Source organism: Oncorhynchus mykiss, chromosome 17 (genome assembly GCF_057628025.1).
Source record: "Oncorhynchus mykiss isolate SJ-2025 chromosome 17, ASM5762802v1, whole genome shotgun sequence".
NCBI classification, from domain to species: domain Eukaryota; kingdom Metazoa; phylum Chordata; class Actinopteri; order Salmoniformes; family Salmonidae; genus Oncorhynchus; species Oncorhynchus mykiss.
Window position 1 is genome coordinate 19,887,774 of NC_143038.1, and position 20,924 is coordinate 19,908,697.

The window sequence follows — 20,924 nt, forward strand, 5'->3', positions numbered from 1 at the left end:
CTGTATCATTTGTCTATTTACAATGTAATTGTCTCTTTCTGTGTTCCTTTTGTGTTTTTAAGCTTTAATCGACTGGACCTGCCCCCTTACAAGAGCTACGAGCAGCTGAAGGAAAAACTGATGTTTGCCATTGAGGAAACTGAGGGCTTCGGACAGGAGTAGTAACATGGGGACGCCAAAATGGCCGCCACGAAGAGCCGTTTTCCACACAACGTTACGCTCTCCAGCACTTTGTTCTGTCTAGGTTTTAGGCAACAGCACTTTTCCCCAGGTCCTGGCTCTCTTTGTAATGGCAGAAACTGACAAACACTCCTTTCTGCAGTCCCGAGCCCCATTGCAGACACACCCCCTGCACCTAAGGTGGAGTCAGTCCGTCTCCATGGTGATGACCCTTAAAATACTGACTGATTTACCTTTCACCTCCTAAATTGTGTGTGACCCTGTTGCAGCTTGCCTTATTCAGCCCACGTGTCCGGGAATGGAGGAAGAAAGAGGTAGGGATTGAGAGGAAGAGGGGATGTTCCCTCCCCAACTCACGTCTGTCTCTGTCTCATCTCCACACCGCACCACAGTAGTTAATAATCACGGTGACTATTCAATATGCAGTACAATGTCAGCCGTCATTTCTTCCCTTCCTCTCCCTGAGCTCTGATTTGTTAAGTGAATGAATGGATGGATGAATTAATGTTAGGATCGAGTGCTGCGGATTCTTCCAAAAAGACATTGACCTCTCATCAATTTGACATATAGAGATTTACAGTATTACTTGATTTAACCTGTCTCTTTCTGAAAGAAATATTGACACTTAAAGCATCTACTTTGCTGGCACTCCACCGTGTTGTAGCAAAAGGTATTTGTGAATGTTGCAAAGATGAAAAGCTATATTTTTTACGTGCAATAGCATAGTTTTCTAGTCAGCTGTTTATGCCCTTAATATAGATAAACCAGACATTAATTATTTACTGCAATCCAAAGTTTTTGTTTATGAGTCCGTTTTTAATCAAGTCTCTGTATTGATTTCAGCTCAGAATATGGAGAATGCTTTTTTTAATAGCCTGGAATCATTGTATTAAAACAGGGTCGTATTCCTTAGGCCTCAAATGGAAGAAAAGTGACAACGTTTTTGTCTTAGTGCTCAAGCCATTTTTGTTTTCTGTTTGAAACTGTTTGTTTTTGTGCCTACTGAAGTCGACCCTGGTTTGTTGTCATTTCGACGGACCTTTTCTTTCCCAAAAAATTCAGGCTCAGCACAGTACTGATTGGAGCTGAATAGGGGTTCAAATGTATACGCTAATAACTTTTGTTTTTATTTTTTATGGCAAACCGAGTGAGTTACTAATGACGTGGGAGTGTCCACAGCGTGTCAAGGACAGCGGCTAGGTGAAGAGTATATTTTAGGAGTACATTTTAAGAATGAGATAATTAGGAAGTGAACTAAGACACCGGCTTGTGAGAATCACTCCTTCTGAAAGGTATCACTTTCCTTTTTTTGTCATATAGAGAATAACTAATAACTCCGTGATTAAAGATCAAACGATTAAGTGTCCAAACTAGTTGATTTTAATGAATGCTCGGCGTGTATACATCCATATACAGTATGATGCAGGGAACTTTTTTAAATGGCGTACTTATTAAGTAGAGCTAAGTTTGAATGAATCCGAATATACACTATATAGTCATGTCCCAGGCCCATAGCCCTAAGAAATATACTGTATATTCATGTTAAGTGAATAAGAGGGTAAGAATTACAATAACAAGTAGTAGTTAACGTAATTAACTCAACACCAATGCGACCCTAGTTTTATAGGGTTCAGTTTTGTCATTCTAGATATTTTGTTAAAGGTTTGATGCTAAATAAAAAAACGCTATATTTTAAAACCGCTCGAGTGAGCGTAGCAAAACGACTGTGAATCAAAAGTCAAATATGAACCATGTCCATGCACAACCGCAAATGGTCAGCACTGTGTTTTGAGGAAAAATATGTTTGGTAATAGGCAACATTGTATCTTAAAAATCTAGACACCAAACAGACAAGCCCAGAGTCAAGTCAATATAAGTTCTAAGCTTAGTTTCAGACAGACTGATAGGAGGGGGGAGGAGGGAAAAAGGCTTGCCAGAAAACAAACAGGTTGTGTTAGGCACCACGTGGAAGAAAATAGAGGGGGGTGGGGGGGGGGGGGGGGGGGCTACCTGGACTTCATTTTCGTTTCTCATTGCAAAATTTTGCAAAACCTTTTCTGTCTCGTGACCTGATAAACACTAGCCTGTTGATTGGCATTGAATGAGATCTGCCACTTCTGACCTTTTTTGTGTCCTCTGCTTCTCAGGCATATCTCTAACAGGCATCTTGGTAGGATTTCTTCACAGGAACAGTGGAAGTGTAATAAAGTTAGATGAAATATAGCTTTCACTCATGAAATGTTTAGGTCACGTGTATTTGCAGTCAAATCAAACATGCAAGTGACACACACAACCTTGTCCTGAGTGTGTTATTTTAATGCACTGGACACCAACTTACATATTTGGCGAAAATATTGTATGTTAACTCCAGGCTGTCTTGGCTATGAGCATCTGGGTCGTGTTCAGTACTTTGAAAACGTTTTGAAACGGATGTACTCCTTGAGCTTGTCCAATAAGAAACATTTTTTTTTGTTTTAAAATGTTTTAAAATCGCCATGTTATTGTATGGCTGGTCTCAGTCTTGACTCTGAAACCGTTTTATATAACTGGGTGACTTGTCAGGGTGATTCTGTCCCATTTCTTCACTGCATTACTCATGACTCCTTTGCCACACGCACCCATTCTGGCTCACCACTTCGTAGTGCACTGCCTTGGGAAGAGATTGCTGTTATTTAAATCATAATTTGTGAATTAAATGTAGAAAACAATGGAAAGATTTAACAAATAACAAGCGATAGCACCTTACTCGGCTGATTAACCACTTGTTCTTTTTTTTGTTGCCGCTGTTCCCAGATCATAGTGGAATAAAATGTATAGATATATGAAGGTGTTAACTAATACTTTAACTTCTAATGATTGGGTTGTAAATCATGTTGATAGTGTATTCACTGTATTTTTCTTTGTAAAAGCTCTAACCTTTTAATAAAAGGGAGTTTATGGTTCGATGCTATTTATTTTTTTCTTACGTGAATGTGAAGAGGAAGGATCTTTGATGTTAATGTCAAAATTAATTTAGACAATTCTGAAATAAAACCATGGGCTACTGGAACTTCAATCTTTGTTATATTTTAACTTTGTTTAGTTTTTATCAATTTGATATCCTACTTGATTGTATGTGTGCACTCATTTCAACGAGTTTGCAGACCAGCTGGCTGGAATGTTTACGGACATATTCAATCTATCCTATCTGTCTGTGGTCCTCACTTGCTTCAAGATGTCCACCATTGTTCCTGTACCCAAGAAAGCAAAAGTAACTGAACTATAAATTACTATTGCCCCGAAGCACTCACTTCTGTCATCATAAAGTGCTTTGAGAGGCTACTTAAAGAATATTTCACCTTCACCTTACCTGACACCCTAGACCCACAACAATTTGCATACTTCTCCAACAGATCCATGGATGACGCAATCACCATCGCACTGCCCTATCCCATCTGGACAAGAGAAATACCCATTTAAGAATGCAGTTCAGTGACTACAGCTCAGCCTTCAACACCATAGTGCCCTTGACGCTCATCACTAAGCTCGGGGTCCTGTACCTCTTGACAGGCCGACCCCAGGTGGTGAATGTAGGCAACAACACCTCCGCTATGCTGATCCTCAACAAGGGGGCCCCACAAGGGTGCGTGCTCAGCACCCTCTTGTACTCCCTGTTCAACCATGACTGCGTGGCCATGCATGTCTCCAACTCAATCAAGTTTGCAGATGACACAAGTGGTAGGCCTGAATACCAAAAACGACAATACATCCTACAGCAGGGGTTCCCAAACTTGTAATATCTAAAAAATCTTGCAACCATGTGAAAAAAATGTAATTAACAGCCTGTTTACATTTTTATTTGGGGCTATGGCAGTCAATTGAAAAACATGCTAACAGTATTTCTGATTATCTTCTCAAACTGTGACAGTCAATTGCAAATTAGTCTGACATAAGATACATTATCTCACCACCACTAATGAGATGGGTGTGTTTGATCTATGTGTGTGTGTGTGTGTGTATATATATGTGTGTGTGTGTATATAAGTTTATATATACACATATATATAAAAGAGAGAGAATAAGAGGGAGCATACTTAAATTCACACATGATACTCGATAAGACACATATATGTATATATATATATATATACACACACATATATTTTTATGTGTGTGTGTATATATTTGTGTATATACAGTGGGGAGAACAAGTATTTGATACACTGCTGATTTTGCAGATTTTCCTACTTACAAAGCATGTAGAGGTCTGTAAATTTTATCATAGGTACACTTCAACTGTGAGAGATGGAATCTAAAACAAAAATCCAGAAAATCACATTATATGATTTTTAAGTAATTAATTAGCATTTTATTGCATGACAAGTATTTGATCACCTACCAACCAGAAAGAATTCCGGCTCTCACAGACCTGTTAGTTTTTCTTTAAGAAGCCCTCCTGTTCTCCACTCATTGCCTGTATTAATTGCACCTGTTTGAACTCGTTACCTGCATAAAAGACACCTGTCCACACACTCAATCAAACAGACTACAACCAAGACCAGAGAGCTGTGTAAGGACATCAGGGATAAAATTGTAGACCTGCACAAGGCTGGGATAGGCTACAGGACAATAGGCAAGCAGCTTGGTGAGAAGGCAACAACTGTTGGCGCAATTATTAGAAAATGGAAGAAGTTCAAGATGACGGTCAATCACCCTCGGTCTGGGGCTCCATGCAAGATCTCACCTCGTGGGGCATCAATGATCATGAGGAAGGGGAGGGATCAGCCCAGAACTACACGGCAGGACCTGGTCAATGACCGGAAGAGAGCTTGGACCACAGTCTCAAAGAAAATCATTAGTAACACACTACGCCGTCATGCATTTTAATCCTGCAGCACACGCAAGGTCCCCCTGCTCAAGCCAGCGCATGTCCAGGCCCGTCTGAAATTTGCCAATGACCATCTGGATGATCCAGAGGAGGAATGGGAGAAGGTCATGTGGTCTGATAAGACAAAAATAGAGCTTTTTGGTCTAAACTCCACTCGCCGTGTTTGGAGGAAGAAGAAGGATGAGTAAAACCCCAAGAACACCATCCCAACCGTGAAGCATGGAGGTGGAAACATCATTCTTTGGGCATGCTTTTCTGCAAAGGGGACAGGACGACTGCACCGTATTGAGGGGAGGATGGATGGGGCCATGTATCGCAAGATCTTGGCCAACCTCCTTCCCTCAGTAAGAGCATTGAAGATGAGTCGTGGCTGGGTCTTCCAGAATGACAATGACCCGAAACACACAGCCAGGGCAACTAAGGAGTGGCTCCGTATGAAGCATCTCAAGGTCCTGGAGTGGCCTAGCCAGTCTCCAGACCTGAACCCAATAGAAAATCTTTGGAGGGAGCTGAAAGTCCGTATTGCCCAGCGACAGCCCTGAAACCTGAAGGTTCTGGAGCAGGTCTGTATGGAGGAGTGGGCCAAATCCCTGCTGCAGTGTGTGCAAACCAGGTCAAGATTGAAGAGTGATTTTCTGGATTTTTGTTTTAGATTCCATCTCTCACAGTTGAAGTGTACCCATGATAAAAATTACAGACCTCTAAATGCTTTGTAAGTAGGAAAACCTGCAAAATCGGCAGTGTATCATACTTGTTCTCCCCACTGTACATTTATATATATATATATATATATATATATATGTGTGTGTGTGTATAATATTTATAAATGTATTTTTGTTATCACACGTGTGTATATGTATATATGTCCGTGTGTATATGTATATATATATATATATATATATATATATATATATATATATATATATATATATATATATATATATATATATATACACACGTATGTGTGTATATGAGTATATACAGTGCCTTGCGAAAGTAATCGGCCCCCTTGAACTTTGCGACCTTTTGCCACATTTCAGGCTTCAAACATAAAGATATAAAACTGTATTTTTTTGTGAAGAATCAACAACAAGTGGGACACAATCATGAAGTGGAACGACATTTATTGGATATTTCAAAGTTTTTTAACAAATCAAAAACTGAAAAATTGGGCATGCAAAATTATTCAGCCCCCTTAAGTTAATACTTTGTAGCGCCACCTTTTGCTGCGATTACAGCTGTAAGTCGCTTGGGGTATGTCTCTATCAGTTTTGCACATCGAGAGACTGACATTTTTTCCCATTCCTCCTTGCAAAACAGCTCGAGCTCTGTGAGGTTGGATGGAGAGCATTTGTGAACAGCAGTTTTCAGTTCTTTCCACAGATTCTCGATTGGATTCAGGTCTGGACTTTGACTTGGCCATTCTAACACCTGGATATGTTTATTTTTGAACCATTCCATTGTAGATTTTGCTTTATGTTTAGGATCATTGTCTTGTTGGAAGACACATCTCCGTCCCAGTCTCAGGTCTTTTGCAGACTCCATCAGGTTTTCTTCCAGAATGGTCCTGTATTTGGCTCCATCCATCTTCCCATCAATTTTAACCATCTTCCCTGTCCCTGCTGAAGAAAAGCAGGCCCAAACCATGATGCTGCCACCACCATGTTTGACAGTGGGGATGGTGTATTCAGCTGTGTTGCTTTTACGCCAAACATAACGTTTTGCATTGTTGCCAAAAAGTTCAATTTTGGTTTCATCTGACCAGAGCACCTTCTTCCACATGTTTGGTGTGTCTCCCAGGTGGCTTGTGGCAAACTTTAAACGACACTTTTTATGGATATCTTCAAGAAATGGCTTTCTTCTTGCCACTCTTCCATAAAGGCCAGATTTGTGCAATATACGACTGATTGTTGTCCTATGGACAGAGTCTCCCACCTCAGCTGTAGATCTCTGCAGTTCATCCAGAGTGATCATGGGCCTCTTGGCTGCATCTCTGATCAGTCTTCTCCTTGTATGAGCTGAAAGTTTAGAGGAACGGCCAGGTCTTGGTAGATTTGCAGTGGTCTGATACTCCTTCCATTTCAATATTATCGCTTGCACAGTGCTCCTTGGGATGTTTAAAGCTTGGGAAATCTTTTTGTATCCAAATCCGGCTTTAAACTTCTTCACAACAGTATCTCGGACTTGCCTGGTGTGTTCCTTGTTCTTCATGATGCTCTCTGCGCTTTTAACGGACCTCTGAGACTATCACAGCGCAGGTGCATTTATACGGAGACTTGATTATACACAGGTGGATTGTATTTATCATCATTAGTCATTTAGGTCAACATTGGATCATTCAGAGATCCTCACTGAACTTCTGGAGAGAGTTTGCTGCACTGAAAGTAAAGGGGCTGAATAATTTTGCACACCCAATTTTTCAGTTTTTGATTTGTTAAAAAAGTTTGAAATATCCAATAAATGTCGTTCCACTTCATGATTGTGTCCCACTTGTTGTTGATTCTTCACAAAAAAATACAGTTTTATATCTTTATGTTTGAAGCCTGAAATGTGGCAAAAGGTCGCAAAGTTCAAGGGGGCCGAATACTTTCGCAAGGCATTGTCAATACACAGATACACGTATACACATATATATATATATATATACACACACATACACACGGTTGAAGTTGACAAGTATTATATGTATAGTAATCCTGTTGTACTGCCCAACCCTTTCACAATAATAGCATATGCTAGCTAGCAAGTCTGAGAAAAAAAGTATCCTCTTCCAAAGGCACAAGAGACTCAGAATTTGTCAGTTAGTTCAGTTCCTCTTTCTCTCTACTCTTTATAATTGTTTATAGGAGTAAACATTTGATATGCTCCTAGTGCCTCCCTAAGTGTGGTTTACAAAGCCGTTTCAATTCAAGGGAAAGAGGATGTGCGGTGTGTGTTGGTTTTAGATGGACCTTTCACCTGTACTTTACATGCCACATGTATGTGTGCATGTGTGTGTGAGAAAGAGAGAGAGATGTGTAGTTCGTTGCATTCCCACATGGTCTCACCTGTAATTTTCCTGTGAAATTAAGTTATCCTGCTTCATAACTTTGTATGTTAATAGCAAAGTAAGTCAAATTGAACCTGTGTTAACCAAATTTTCCACCTCAACCATGCAACTTTGATGGTGTTAGTAGTACAGTAGATGGATGGGAGAAAGCATAGTGTGGGAGTTTAGTAGAAAAATAAAAGTAGCTAATTTCCACCACCAATACAGTCCTTATTAAAACTAGTGTGTGTTTGTGTGCATGTCAATCAAATTTGATTTCCCACAAACTTCGTAAACAACAGGAGTAGACTAACAGTGAACTGATTACTTAGGGGTCCTTCCCAACAATGCAGAGAGAGAAAAAGTAAAATAATAACACAGAGATAACACAGGGAATAAATACACAATGAGTAATGAAAACTTGGCTATATACACAGGGTACAGGTACCAAGTTGATGTGCAGGGTATGAGGTAATTGAGGTAGGTATGTACATATGGGTGGGGATAAAGTGACAAGGCAACAGATGCGTGTGTGATGTCAGGGTAGTTCCCCTAACACTGTCTGACCAATAATTTTCCTGTGAAATGAACCTATTCCACTTCAGGGCTTGTATGCTGAGTCAACCTCAACCGAATTGTCCACCCCATGCCACTTTGACGACAAGCTGCTAGTAGTCCAGGAGAAAGGATGAGAGACAGCATCGTGGAAGAATAGTAGACATGATTGTGTAGATCTCTGCTTGAAAACATTACTAAATAGAAACCGCTAAATTCAAGGCCAGGTACTCATAAGATCCCAATTAAACCCCTGCAACAGTGTGTGTGTGTGTGCGCTTGAGTGAGTGCATGTGTTTGTGTGTCCACATGACCACACCTGTTTTCCTGTGAAATTTTTCTGTTTTATACAGAACTGTTTTCCGGTCTAGGTTTCATCAGTATGTGGAAACAGGCCCATAATCTGATGTTTGGTAGATCTATAATTGAATCCACCTTAACCTTTCATCATACCCGTGTCACCTCAAAACCAAAGTAGTAGGTCTACTGTAGATGTGGTTCATTTTTACGTTATATGGTTAGAAAAACATTATTTCAGGAGGAGTAATAGATGATATGGCTTTAAGCTGCAATATAACGGTTTGTATTTGTGTTCAATAAGTCACTAGTAGTCATCCAATACTAACAACAGTGTGCCCCTAGCATGCCCTAGATTTTGTGGAGCACACAATGAATTATGTGTTTTCTGTCACTGAGGACAAGGTGCCACAGGGGATATTCTAGTGGTATGATTAGGGCTGTTGCGGTGACCGTATTTCCGCCACACCGGCGGTCACGAGTCATGAAGGCAGTCAACTTCCACATGACCGGGTAGTCACGGTAATTAATCAATCAAATCAAATTTATTTATTTAAGCCCTTTTTACATCCGCCGATGTCACAATGTGCTGTACAGAAACCCAGCCTAAAACCCAAAACAGCAAGCAATGCAGATGTAGAAGCACAGTAGATAGGAAAACCTCCCTAGAAAGGCCAGAACCTGGGCCTCCCGGGTGGCACAGTGGTTAAGGGTGCTGCACTGCAGCGCCAGCTGTGCCACCAGAGACTCTGGGTTTGCGCCCAACCGGCAGCGACTGGGAGGTCCGTGGGGCGACGCACAATTGGCCGGGTTAGGGAGGGTTTGGCCGGTAGGGATATCCTTGTCTCATAGCACACCAGCAACTCCTGTGGCTGGCTGGGCGCAGTTCACGCTAACCAAGGTTGCCATGAGCACGTTGTTTCTGCCGACACATTGGTGCGGCTGGCTTCCGGGTTGGATGCGCGCTGTGTTAAGAAGCAGTGCGGCTTGGTTGGGTTGTGTATCAGAGGACGCATGACTTTTGACCTTCGTCTCTCCCGAGCCCATATGGGAGTTGTAATGATGAGACAAGATAGTAGCTACAAACAATTGATACCAAGAAATTGGTGAGAAAAAGGGGGTAAAATTTTAAAAAATGGCCAGAACCTAGGAAGAAACCTATAGAGGAACTAAGCTCTGAGGGGTGGCCAGACCTCTTCTGACTGTGCCGGGTGGAGATTGTAACAGAACATGTTCAAGCGTTCATAGATGACCAGCAGGGAAGGATAATAATAATCAGTGGTTGTAGAGGATGCAACACCTCAGGAGTAAATGTCAGTTGGCTTTTCATAGCCGATCATTCAGAGTTGAGAGAGAGTCCAGAACTTGGGACAAGGTAGCATGTCTAGTGAACAGCTCAGGTCGCATAGCCGCAGCCAGTTGAAACTGAAGCAGCAGCACAGCCAGGTGGATTGGGGCCAGCAAGGAGTCATCAGGCCAAGTAGCCCTGAGGCATGGTCCTAGGGCTCAGGTCCTCCGAGAGAAGAGAGAGAGAGAAGAAGCGGGAGCATACTTAAATTCACACATGATACCCGATAAGACATGAGAAGTACTCCAGATATAACAGACTGACCCTAGCCCCCGACACAAACTATTGCAGCATAAATACTGGAGGCTGAGACAGGAGGGGTTAATAGACACTGTGGCCCTGTCTGATGATAGCCCTGGACAGGGCCAAATAGGCAGGATATAACTCCACCCACTTTGCCAAGGCACAGCCCCCACACCACTGGTGATATCTTCAGCCACCAACCTACTATCCTGAGACAAGGCCGAGTATAGGCCAAGAAGATGTCCCCCACGGCACGAACGCGAGGGGGGCGCCAGCCCGGACAGTGATTCAACCCACTCAAGTGACTCATCCCTCCTAGAGACGGCATGGATGAGCACCAGCAAGCCAGTGACTCAGCCCGCATAATAGGGTTAGAGGCAGAGGATCCCAGTGGAGAGGGGAACCGGTCGGGCAGAGACAGCAAGGGTGGTTCGTCGCTCCAGTGCCTTTCTGTTCACCTTCACACCCCTGGGCAAGACTACACTCAATCATAGGACCTACTGAAGAGATGAGTATTCAAAAAAGGCTTAAAGGTCGAGACCGAGTCTGCGTCTCTCATATGGATAGGCAGACCAATTAGGCTTCTCCAAGCTCTGATGCTGCTGATGGTCATTAGTAGCCTTCCAAACATGCTAGCTGCCTGGTACTCAACACTCTATTGTCCCTCTATCATCACTCTGACATTAATGCAAATTTAATTGAAAATCTAATGAAACACTTCATTAGAGCCCATGAGTTCATGTTGTGCAACATGTAGGCTATGCAATTGCGCGATAAAAACATGTTTTGGTGGCCTCTATTAAAAAGAGGAGGATCCCATCAGCTTTACACTAGGCCTACTATATTTATTTCTCAACTTTTTCTTATATTAAGCACAGTATTTTTCTTTACAACAGGAGTATTGCCTACCTGGCTGGCATGACATTCAACCACAGGAAAAGTGTCCTCCATTCGCTATTTAAGTGCATGACAGGTGCATGATAATGGTCCATTCTAAATTACAACAAATGTCACATGTATTATTTAGTATATGTGAAGACAAGATTAAATCAAGAATTGTCTGACAGGTGACAAAATTAGCCTATCACTTGTGAATGATGCCCAGCATTAGACCTGCCTTTTTTTGCGACTTTTATGAATCCTAGTCACACACCTCATGTAGCCTGGCCCATAGACCTATATGTTTTAATAAGGTTTGTATCACAACTAAAGTAGCCAAATAACTTCTTAAAATTAAGCGCATTAATCCACTTTACAAGGGGTTTAGAGCCTAACTGGCTCATAAGCAGCGCGTGAGTGTCACCATAAGAATAAGTCTCACCGTAAAAATAATTGACACCATAAAAATTTACCTTTATAATAAAAGCATTACATGCATAATCACATTTGCGTTCACTTGTGATCAAGGTGTTTTCCCACTAATGGAACATTTTGAGCTTTTATCCTATTGCATTGTTGTGCTTATAATGTGAAGAAATAGCCTAATAGTTTATCAACATTTTGAGCTTTTATCCTATTGCATTGTTGTGCTTATAATGTGAAGAAATAGCCTAATAGTTTATCAACATTTTAAGCTAAATGTTCTGATCTGATGTGTCAGCCACATTGCATTAAAAAAAAAAAGTTATGCTAAATCTTCACAGTCAGACCATACATACAAAGTAAATATACACGGTTCTATTACAAGGCAAAAGGCTGAGGCAAAACATTTATTCATTTGAGATCTATTGCATCCCACAACTGTTCTGGCACAGAATATAATAAGTTGACTTTTGTACTATGGGGGATAGTAGATTGACATAGGCTAGTGCTTTTGCTATTCATTAGGCCTGCTCATATTGCTGGCTGACGAAAGTAAATATGGACAGTTCTTCTAATATCTTCAATATGCACCTCGGAATTGGATAAGGACGCACACAGTTGCATCCCTGATGTGTCTGTCTTCACTTGTAGCCTGTGAGAAAGACCTAATCATGTGATGGAGCACTCAGGGAGAAGGGCACAATGGCCACTGGCCGCAAACAGCATGGATGTTTTTAGGGTGCATTACGGTCAAACAAAGGGGATGCTGTTGTGAAATTCTAGGCATTGTCAAGTGCTTGTCAAATTGTGAATGAGTGAGTGACTGTAGTGTGCACAACCTGTGCAAAAACAACAAAGCAGAGCTTATGCTTTTCAAGTGACTTTTATGAAATCATCATTAGTCACATCATGCAACCTCACAATGTATTACAGATCTAAACATATAGCCCAACGTTTGTAGAATAGTCTGATACTCACCTTTTGAATTACATCACATTCCTCTATATTGATTTATAGCTCATAATTTAGCCTTTTGTTCACTAGATGAAGGTAGTTCACAAATGGGCATGACCAACAAATGAGTCCTTTGACAAGTATTATATGGACAGTAATGCTGTTGTACTGCCCAACCCTTTCACAACATTAGCATATGCTAGCTAGCAAGTCTGAGAAAATAAAGAATCCTCTTCAAAAGGCACAAGGGACTGTCAGAATTTGTCATTTCAGTTCCTCTTTCTCTCTACACCCTATAATTGTTTATAGGAGTAAACATTTGATCTGTTCCTAGTGCCTCCCTAAGTGTGGTTTACAAAGCAGTTTGAATTCAAGGGAAAGAGGATGTGCTGTGTGTTTTGTTTTTACATGAACCTTTCACCTGTACTGTACATGCCACATGTATGTATGTATGTATGTGTGTGTGTGTGTGTGTGTGTGTGTGTGAGAGGTGTGAGAGAGAGACGTGTAGTTCGTTGCATTCCCACATGGTCTCACCTGTAATTTTCCTGTGAAATTAAGTTATCCTGCTTCATAACTTTGTATATTAATAACAAAGTAAGTCAAATTGAACCTGTTTTAACCAAATTTTCCACCTCAACCATGCAACTTTGATGGTCTTAGTAGTACAGTAGAATGGATGGGAGAAAGCATAGTGTGGGAGTTTAGTAGAAAAATAAAAGCAGCTAATTTCCACCACCAATACAGTCCTTGTTAAAACTAGTGTGTGTTTGTGTGCATGTCAATCAAATTTGATTTCCCACAAACTTCGTAAACAACAGGAGTAGACTAACAGTGAACTTTTACTTAGGGGTCCTTCCCAACAATGCAGAGAGAGAAAAAGTGAAATAATAGAAAAATAATAACAGAAATAATAACACAGGGAATAAATACACAATGAGTAACTTGGCTATATACACAGGGTACAGGTACCAAGTCGACGTGCAGGGTATGAGGTAATTGAGGTAGATATGTACAAATAGGTGGTGATAAAGTGACTAGACAACAGATGCGTGTGTGACGTCAGGGTAGTTCCTCTAACACTGTCTGACCAATCATTTTCCTGTGAAATGAACCTATTCCACTTCAGGGGTTTGTATGCTGAGTCAACCGAATTGTCCACCCCATGCCACTTTGACGACAAGGTGCTAGTAGTCCAGGAGAAAGGATGAGAGACAGCATCGTGGAAGAATAGTAGACATGATTGTGTAGATCTCTGCTTGAAAACATTACTAAATAGAAACCGCTAAATTTAAGGCCAGGTACTGATAAGATCCCAATTAAACCTGTGTGTGTGTGTGTGCGTGTGTGTGTGTGTACACTTGAGTGAGTGCATGCATTTGTGTTTGTGTCTCCCCACACCCACATGGCCACACCTGTTTTCCTGTGAATTTCATGTTTTATACAGAACTGGTTTCCGGTCTAGGTTTCATCAATACCTGGAAACAAGCCCATAATCTGATGTTTGGTAGATCTATAATTGAATCCACCTTAACCTTTCATCATACCCGTGTCACCTCAAAACCAAAGTAGTAGGTCTACTGTAGATGTGGTTCATTTTTACATTATATGGTTAGAAAAACATTATTTCAGGAGGAGTAATAGATGATATGGCTTAAAGCTGCAACATAACTGTTCGTATTTGTGTTCAATAAGTCACTAGTGGTCATCCAATGTGATGCAACATTAACAACAGTGTGCCGCTAGCCTGCCGTAGAACCTCTGTATTCAGTGGCATTCATGTTCCTGGTCGGGTCGGATTTTCTGCTAGATTTTGTGGAGCACACAATGAATTATGTGTTTTCTGTCACTGAGGACAAGGTGCCACAGGGGATATTCTAGTGGTATGATTAGGGCTGTTGCGGTGATTGTATTTCCGCCACACCGGCGGTCACGAGTCATGAGGGCAGTCAACTTCCACGTGACCGGTTAGTCATGGTAATTAATCAATCAAATCAAATGTAAAAAGGGCTTCAAAAATACATCAGCCGATGTCACAAAGTGCTGTACAGAAACCCAGCCTAAAACCCCAAACAGCAAGCAAGGAAAACCTCCCTAGAAAGGCCAGAACCTAGGAGGAAACCTAGAGAGGAACTAAGCTCTGAGGGGGGGCCAGACCTCTTCTGACTGTGCCGGGTGGAGATTATAACAGAACATGGCCAAGATGTTCAAACGTTCATAGATGACCAGCATGGTCAGATAATAATAATCACAGTGGTTGTAGAGGGTGCAACATGTCAGCACCTGAGTAAATGTCAGTTGGCTTTTCATAGCCGATCATTCAGAGTTAGAGACAGCAGGTTCGGTAGAGAGAGAGTCCAAAACAGCAGGTCCGGGACAAGGTAGCATGTCCAGTGAACAGGTCAGGGTTCCATAGCCGCAGCCAGAACAGTTGAAACTGGAGCAGCAGCATGACCAGGTGGACTGGGGACAGCAAGGAGTCATCAGGCCAGGTAGCCCTGAGACATTGTTCTAGGGCTCAGGTCCTCCAAGAGAAGAGAGAGAATAAGAGAGAGCATACTGAAATTCACACAGGATACCGGATAAGACATAAGAAGTACTCCAGATATACAGTGGGGCAAAAAAGTATTTAGTCAGCCACCAATTGTGCAAGTTCTCCCACTTAAAAAGATGAGAGAGGCCTGTAATTTTCATCATGGGTACACTTCAACTATGACAGACAAAATGAGAAAAAAAATCCAGAAAATCACATTGTAGGATTTTTGATGAATTTATTTGCAAATTATGGTGGAAAATAAGTATTTGGGCCTTAACAAAAGTTTATCTCAATACTTTGTTATATTATATACCCTTTGTTGGCAATGACAGAGTTCAAACGTTTTCTGTAGCCTTCACAAGGTTTTCACACACTGTTGCTGTTTTTTTGGCCCATTCCTCCATGCAGATCTCCTCTAGAGCAGTGATGTTTTGGGGCTGTTGCTGAGCAACACAGATTTTTTTGAAGACTGGCTAGGCCACTCCAGGACCTTGAAATGCTTCTTACGAAGCCATTCCTTCATTGCCCGGGCGGTGTGTTTGGCATCATTGTCATGCTGAAAGACCCAGCAGAGGTTCTTTCCTTTACACGGATCAGTCGTCCTGGACCCTTTGCAGAAAAACAGCCCCAAAGCATGATGTTTCCACCCGCATGCTTCACAGTAGGTATGGTGTTCTTTGGATGCAACTCAGCATTCTTTGTCCTCCAAACACGACGAGTTGAGTTTTTACCAAAAAGTTATATTTTGGTTTCATCTGACCATATGACATTCTCCCAATCTTCTTCTGGATCATCCAAATGCTCTCTAGCAAACTTCAGACGGGCCTGGACATGTACTGGCTTAAGCATGTGGACACGTCTGGCACTGCAGGATTTGATTCCCTGGCGGCTTAAGTGTGTTACTGATGGTAGGCTTTGTTACTTTGGTCCCAGCTCTCTGCAGGTCATTCACTAGGTGAATGGTTCTGGGATTTTTGCTCACCGTTCTTGTGATCATTTTGACCCCACCGCGTGAGATCTCGCGTGGAGCCCCAGATCGAGGAAGATTATCAGTGGTCTTGTATGTCTTCCATTTCCTAATAATTGCTCCCACAGTTGATTTCTTCAAACCAAGCTGCTTACCTATTGCAGATTCAGTCTTCCCAGCCTGGTGCAGGTCTACATTTTTGTTTCTGGTGTCCTTTGACAGCTCTTTGGTCTTGGCCATAGTAGAGTTTGGAGTGTGACTGTTTGAGGTTGTGGACAGGTGTCTTTTATACTGATAACAAGTTCAAACAGGTGCCATTAATACAGGTAACGAGTGGAGGACAGAGGAGCCTCTTAGAAAATAAGTTACAGTCTGTGAGAGCCAGAAATCTTGCTTGTTTGTTAGGTGACCAAATACTTACTTTCCACCATAATTTGCAAATAAATTCAAAAAAAATCCTACAATGTGATTTTCTGGATTTCTTTTCTAATTTTGTCTGTCATAGTTGAAGTGTACCTATGATGAAAATTACAGGCCTCTCTCGTCTTTTTAAGTGGGAGAACTTGCACAATTGGTGGCTGACTAAATACTTTTTTGCCCCACTGTATCAGACTGACCCTAACCCCCGACACAAACTATTACATTATAAATACTGGAGGCTGAGACAGGTGGGGTCGTGAGACACTGTGGCCCTGTCTGACAATAGCCCCGGACAGGGCCAAACAGGCAGGTTATAACACCACACACTTTGCCAAGGCACAGCCCCCACACCACTAGAGTGATATCTTCAACCACCAACGTACTATCCTGGGACATGCTTGCGTATAGCCCACAAAGACGTCCCCCACGGCACGAACACGAGGACCGCGCCAACATGGACAGTGACTCAAACAACTCACTGGACGCATCCCTCCTAGAGACGGCATGGATGAGCACCAGCAAGCCAGTGACTCAGCCCGCGTAATAGGGTTAGAGGCAGAGGATCCCAGTGGAGAGCGGGGAACCGGCCGGGCAGAGACAGCAAGGGTGGTTCGTTGCTCCAGTGCCTTTCCGTTCACCTTCACACCCCTGGGCCAGACTACACTCAATCATAGGACCTACTGAAGAGATGCGTCTTCAATAAAGGCTTCAAGGTCGAGACCGAGACTGCGTCTCTCATATGGATAGGCAGACCAATTAGGCTTCTCAAAGCACTGATGCTGCTGATGGTCATTAGTAGCCTACCAAACTTGCTAGCTGCCTGGTACTCAGCACTCTATTGTCCCTCTAATCACTTTGACATTAATGCAAATTTAATCAAAGATCTAATCAAACACTTAATTAGAGCCCATGAGCTCATGTTGCGCATGAGAAAACAGTGTTTTGATGGCCCCTAAAAGAGGAGGATCCCATCAGCTTTCTATACACAAGGTATACTATATTTATTTCTCAACTTTAACTTCTATTAAGCACAGTATTTTTCTTTACAACAGGAGTATAGCCTACCCGGCTGTCATGAAATTCAACCACAGGAAAAGCGTCCTCCATTCGTAAGTGCATGACAGGTGCATGATAATGGTCTGTTCTAAATCACAAATGTCACATATATTATTTTGTATTTGTAAAGACAAGATTAAATCAAGAATAGTCTGACAGGTGACAAAATTAGCCTATCACGTGTGAATTGCCTTTTTTTCCGACTTTTTTGAATCATAGTCGCACACCTCATTTAGCCTAGCCCATAGGCCTAAGTTTTAATAAGGTTTGTATCGCAAATAAAGTGGCCAAATAACACACATTAATCCGCTTTATAAGAGGTTTAGTACCTAACTGGCATACATAAGCAGCGCGTGAGTTTCACCAGGAAAATAATTGTCACCATAAAAATGCACCTTTATAATAAAAGCATTACATGCATAATCGCATTTGTGTTTACTTTTGATAATGGTGAACATTTGTGTTTATAGCCTATTGCCATGTGTGCATTGCTGCACTTATAATGTGAAGAAATAGCCTAATAGTTTATCAACATTTTATGTTAAATGTTCTGAATTGTTGTGTCAGCCACATTGCGTAAAAAAATATTTTTTTATGCTAGTGGTGGTATTCATTTGGGATCTGTTGCATCCCACAACTGTTCTGGCACAGAATATAATAAGTTGACTTTTGTACTATGGGGAATAGTAGATTGACATAGGCTAGTGCTTTTGCTGTTCATTAGGCCTACTCATTTTGCTGACTGACGAAAAGTAAATATGGACAGTTATTCCAATATCTTCAACATGCACCTCGGAATTGGATAAAGACACAAGCAGTTGCTTCCCTGATGTGTCTGTCTTCACTTGTAGCCTGTGAGAAAGACCTATTCATGTGATGGAGCACTCAGGGAGAAGGGTACAATGGCCACTGGCCGCAAACAGCATGGATTTTGTTTTGAGTGCATTACGACCAAACGAAGGGGATGCTGCCGTGAAATTCTAGGCATTATCAAGTGCTTGTCAAATTGTGAATGAATGACTGATGTAGTGTGTCCAGCCTGAACAAAAAAACAAAGAGGAGCTCATGCCTTTCAAGCAAATTTGATCAAATCATCATTAGAGTCGCATCATGCAGCCTTACAATGTATAACAAATCTAAATACACTGCTCAAAAAAATAAAGGGAACACTAAAATAACACATCCTAGATCTGAATGAATGAAATATGCTTGTTAAATACTTTTTCTTTACATAGTTGAATGTGCTGACAACAAAATCACACAAAAATGATCAATGTAAATCAAATTTATCAACCCATGGAGGTCTGGATTTGGAGTCACACTTAAAATTAAAGTAGAAAACCACACTACAGGCTGATAACGTTGATGTAATGTCCTTAAAACAAGTCTAAATAAGGCTCAGTAGTGTGTGTGGCCTCCACGTGCCTGTATGACCTCCCTACAATGCCTGGGCATGCTCCTGATGAGGTGGTGGATGGTCTCCTGAGGGATCTCCTCCCAGACCTGGACTAAAGCATCCGCCAACTCCTGGACAGTCTGTGGCGTCTGTGGATGGAGCGAGACATGATGTCCCAGATGTGCTCAATTGGATTCAGGTCTGGGGAACGGGCGGGCCAGTCCATAGCATCAATGCCTTCCTCTTGCAGGAACTGCTGACACACTCCAGCCACACGAGGTCTAGCATTGTCTTGCATTAGGAGGAACCCAGGGCCAACCGCACCAGCATATGGTCTCACAAGGGGTCTGAGGATCTCATCTCGGTACCTAATGGCAGTCAGGCTACCTCTGGCGAGCACATGGAGGCTACCTCTGGCGAGCACATGGAGGCGGCCCCCCAAAGAAATGCCACCCCACACCATGACTGACCCACCGCCAAACCAGTCATGCTGGAGGATGTTGCAGGCAGCAGAACATTCTACATGGCGTCTCCAGACTCTGTCACGTCTGTCACATGTGCTCAGTGTGAACCTGCTTTCATCTGTGAAGAGCACAGCGCGCCAGTGGCGAATTTGCCAATCTTGGTGTTCTCTGGCAAATGCCAAACGTCCTGCACGGTGTTGGGCTGTAAGCACAACCCCCACCTGTGGATGTCGGACCCTCATACCACCCTCACGGAGTCACATTTGTGGCCTGCTGGAGGTCATTTTGCAGGGCTCTGGCAGTGCTCCTCCTGCTCCTCCTTGCACAAATGCGGAGGTAGCGGTCCTGCTGCAGGGTTGTTGCCCTCCTACGACCTCCTCCACGTCTCCTGATGTACTGGCCTGTCTCCTGGTAGCGCCTCCATGCTCTGGACACTACGCTGACAGACACAGCAAATCTTCTTGCCACACCTCGCATTGATGTGCCATCCTGGATGAGCTGCACTACCTGAGCCACTTGTGTGGGTTGTAGACTCCGTCTCATGCTACCACTAGAGTGAATGCACCGCCAGCATTCAAAAGTGACCAAAACATCAGCCAGGAAGCATAGGATCTGAGAAGTGGTCTGTGGTCACCACCTGCAGAACCACTCCTTTATTGGGGGTGTCTTGCTAATTGGCTATAATTTCCACCTGTTGTCTATTCCATTTGCACAACAGCATGTGAAATTTATTGTCAATCAGTGTTGCTTCCTAAGTGGACAGTTTGATTTCACAGAAGTGTGATTGACTTGGAGTTACATTGTGTTGTTTAAGTGTTCCCTTTATTTTTTGAGCAGTGTATATAGCCCAACGTTTGTAGAACAATTAAGGTTACATTAATTAATTAAGCATATAGGAATACCTATTTCTTTGTTAAGAGCTCAACACAAAATAGCCGCATGTGCGCACTCCCTCAAATCGTTTGAGGAAAGCATCCTTTCTATTTTATTCAGCTTTGTTCAATTGTATTCTTCATACTATAAAATAATGTCACGGAATTCTAAGCAAATCTTGTTGCTAAATCTTGCTAAATGAACTAGTGTAGCCCACATCCATTGGCATAGCCAAATCAGGACCTTACATGAGGATGACTCAGAGTATGCAATTCTGTTCTCCTGAAATAGACTACATTTTCTTCATATCATACCTCTTTAGACCTGTCTAAAATAAATAATGGATTTATTGAGAAGGTGTAGGCTATATTACATGGATTTATTAGACTTGTTTAAATGTAGATGTTCCAAATGTCTGCGTCAGTGGCTTGTAGGCTA

At 42.1% G+C, this 20,924-nt stretch overlaps 1 protein-coding gene across 2 annotated transcripts in view; it reads left to right on the plus strand.

Annotated features, from left to right (window-relative positions):
* LOC110493899 (E3 ubiquitin-protein ligase Itchy) overlaps nucleotides 1-3,235 on the plus strand; it is a 57,793-nt gene extending 54,558 nt beyond the window's left edge. For both annotated transcript variants that reach the window (XM_021568480.3, XM_021568481.3), the window contains one exon: nucleotides 63-3,235. In XM_021568480.3, the coding sequence (XP_021424155.1) occupies nucleotides 63-162 (100 nt within the window). In that variant the 3' untranslated portion in view covers nucleotides 163-3,235. The remainder of the gene's footprint in view (nucleotides 1-62) is intronic.
* The last annotated feature ends 17,689 nt before the right edge of the window (nucleotides 3,236-20,924 follow it).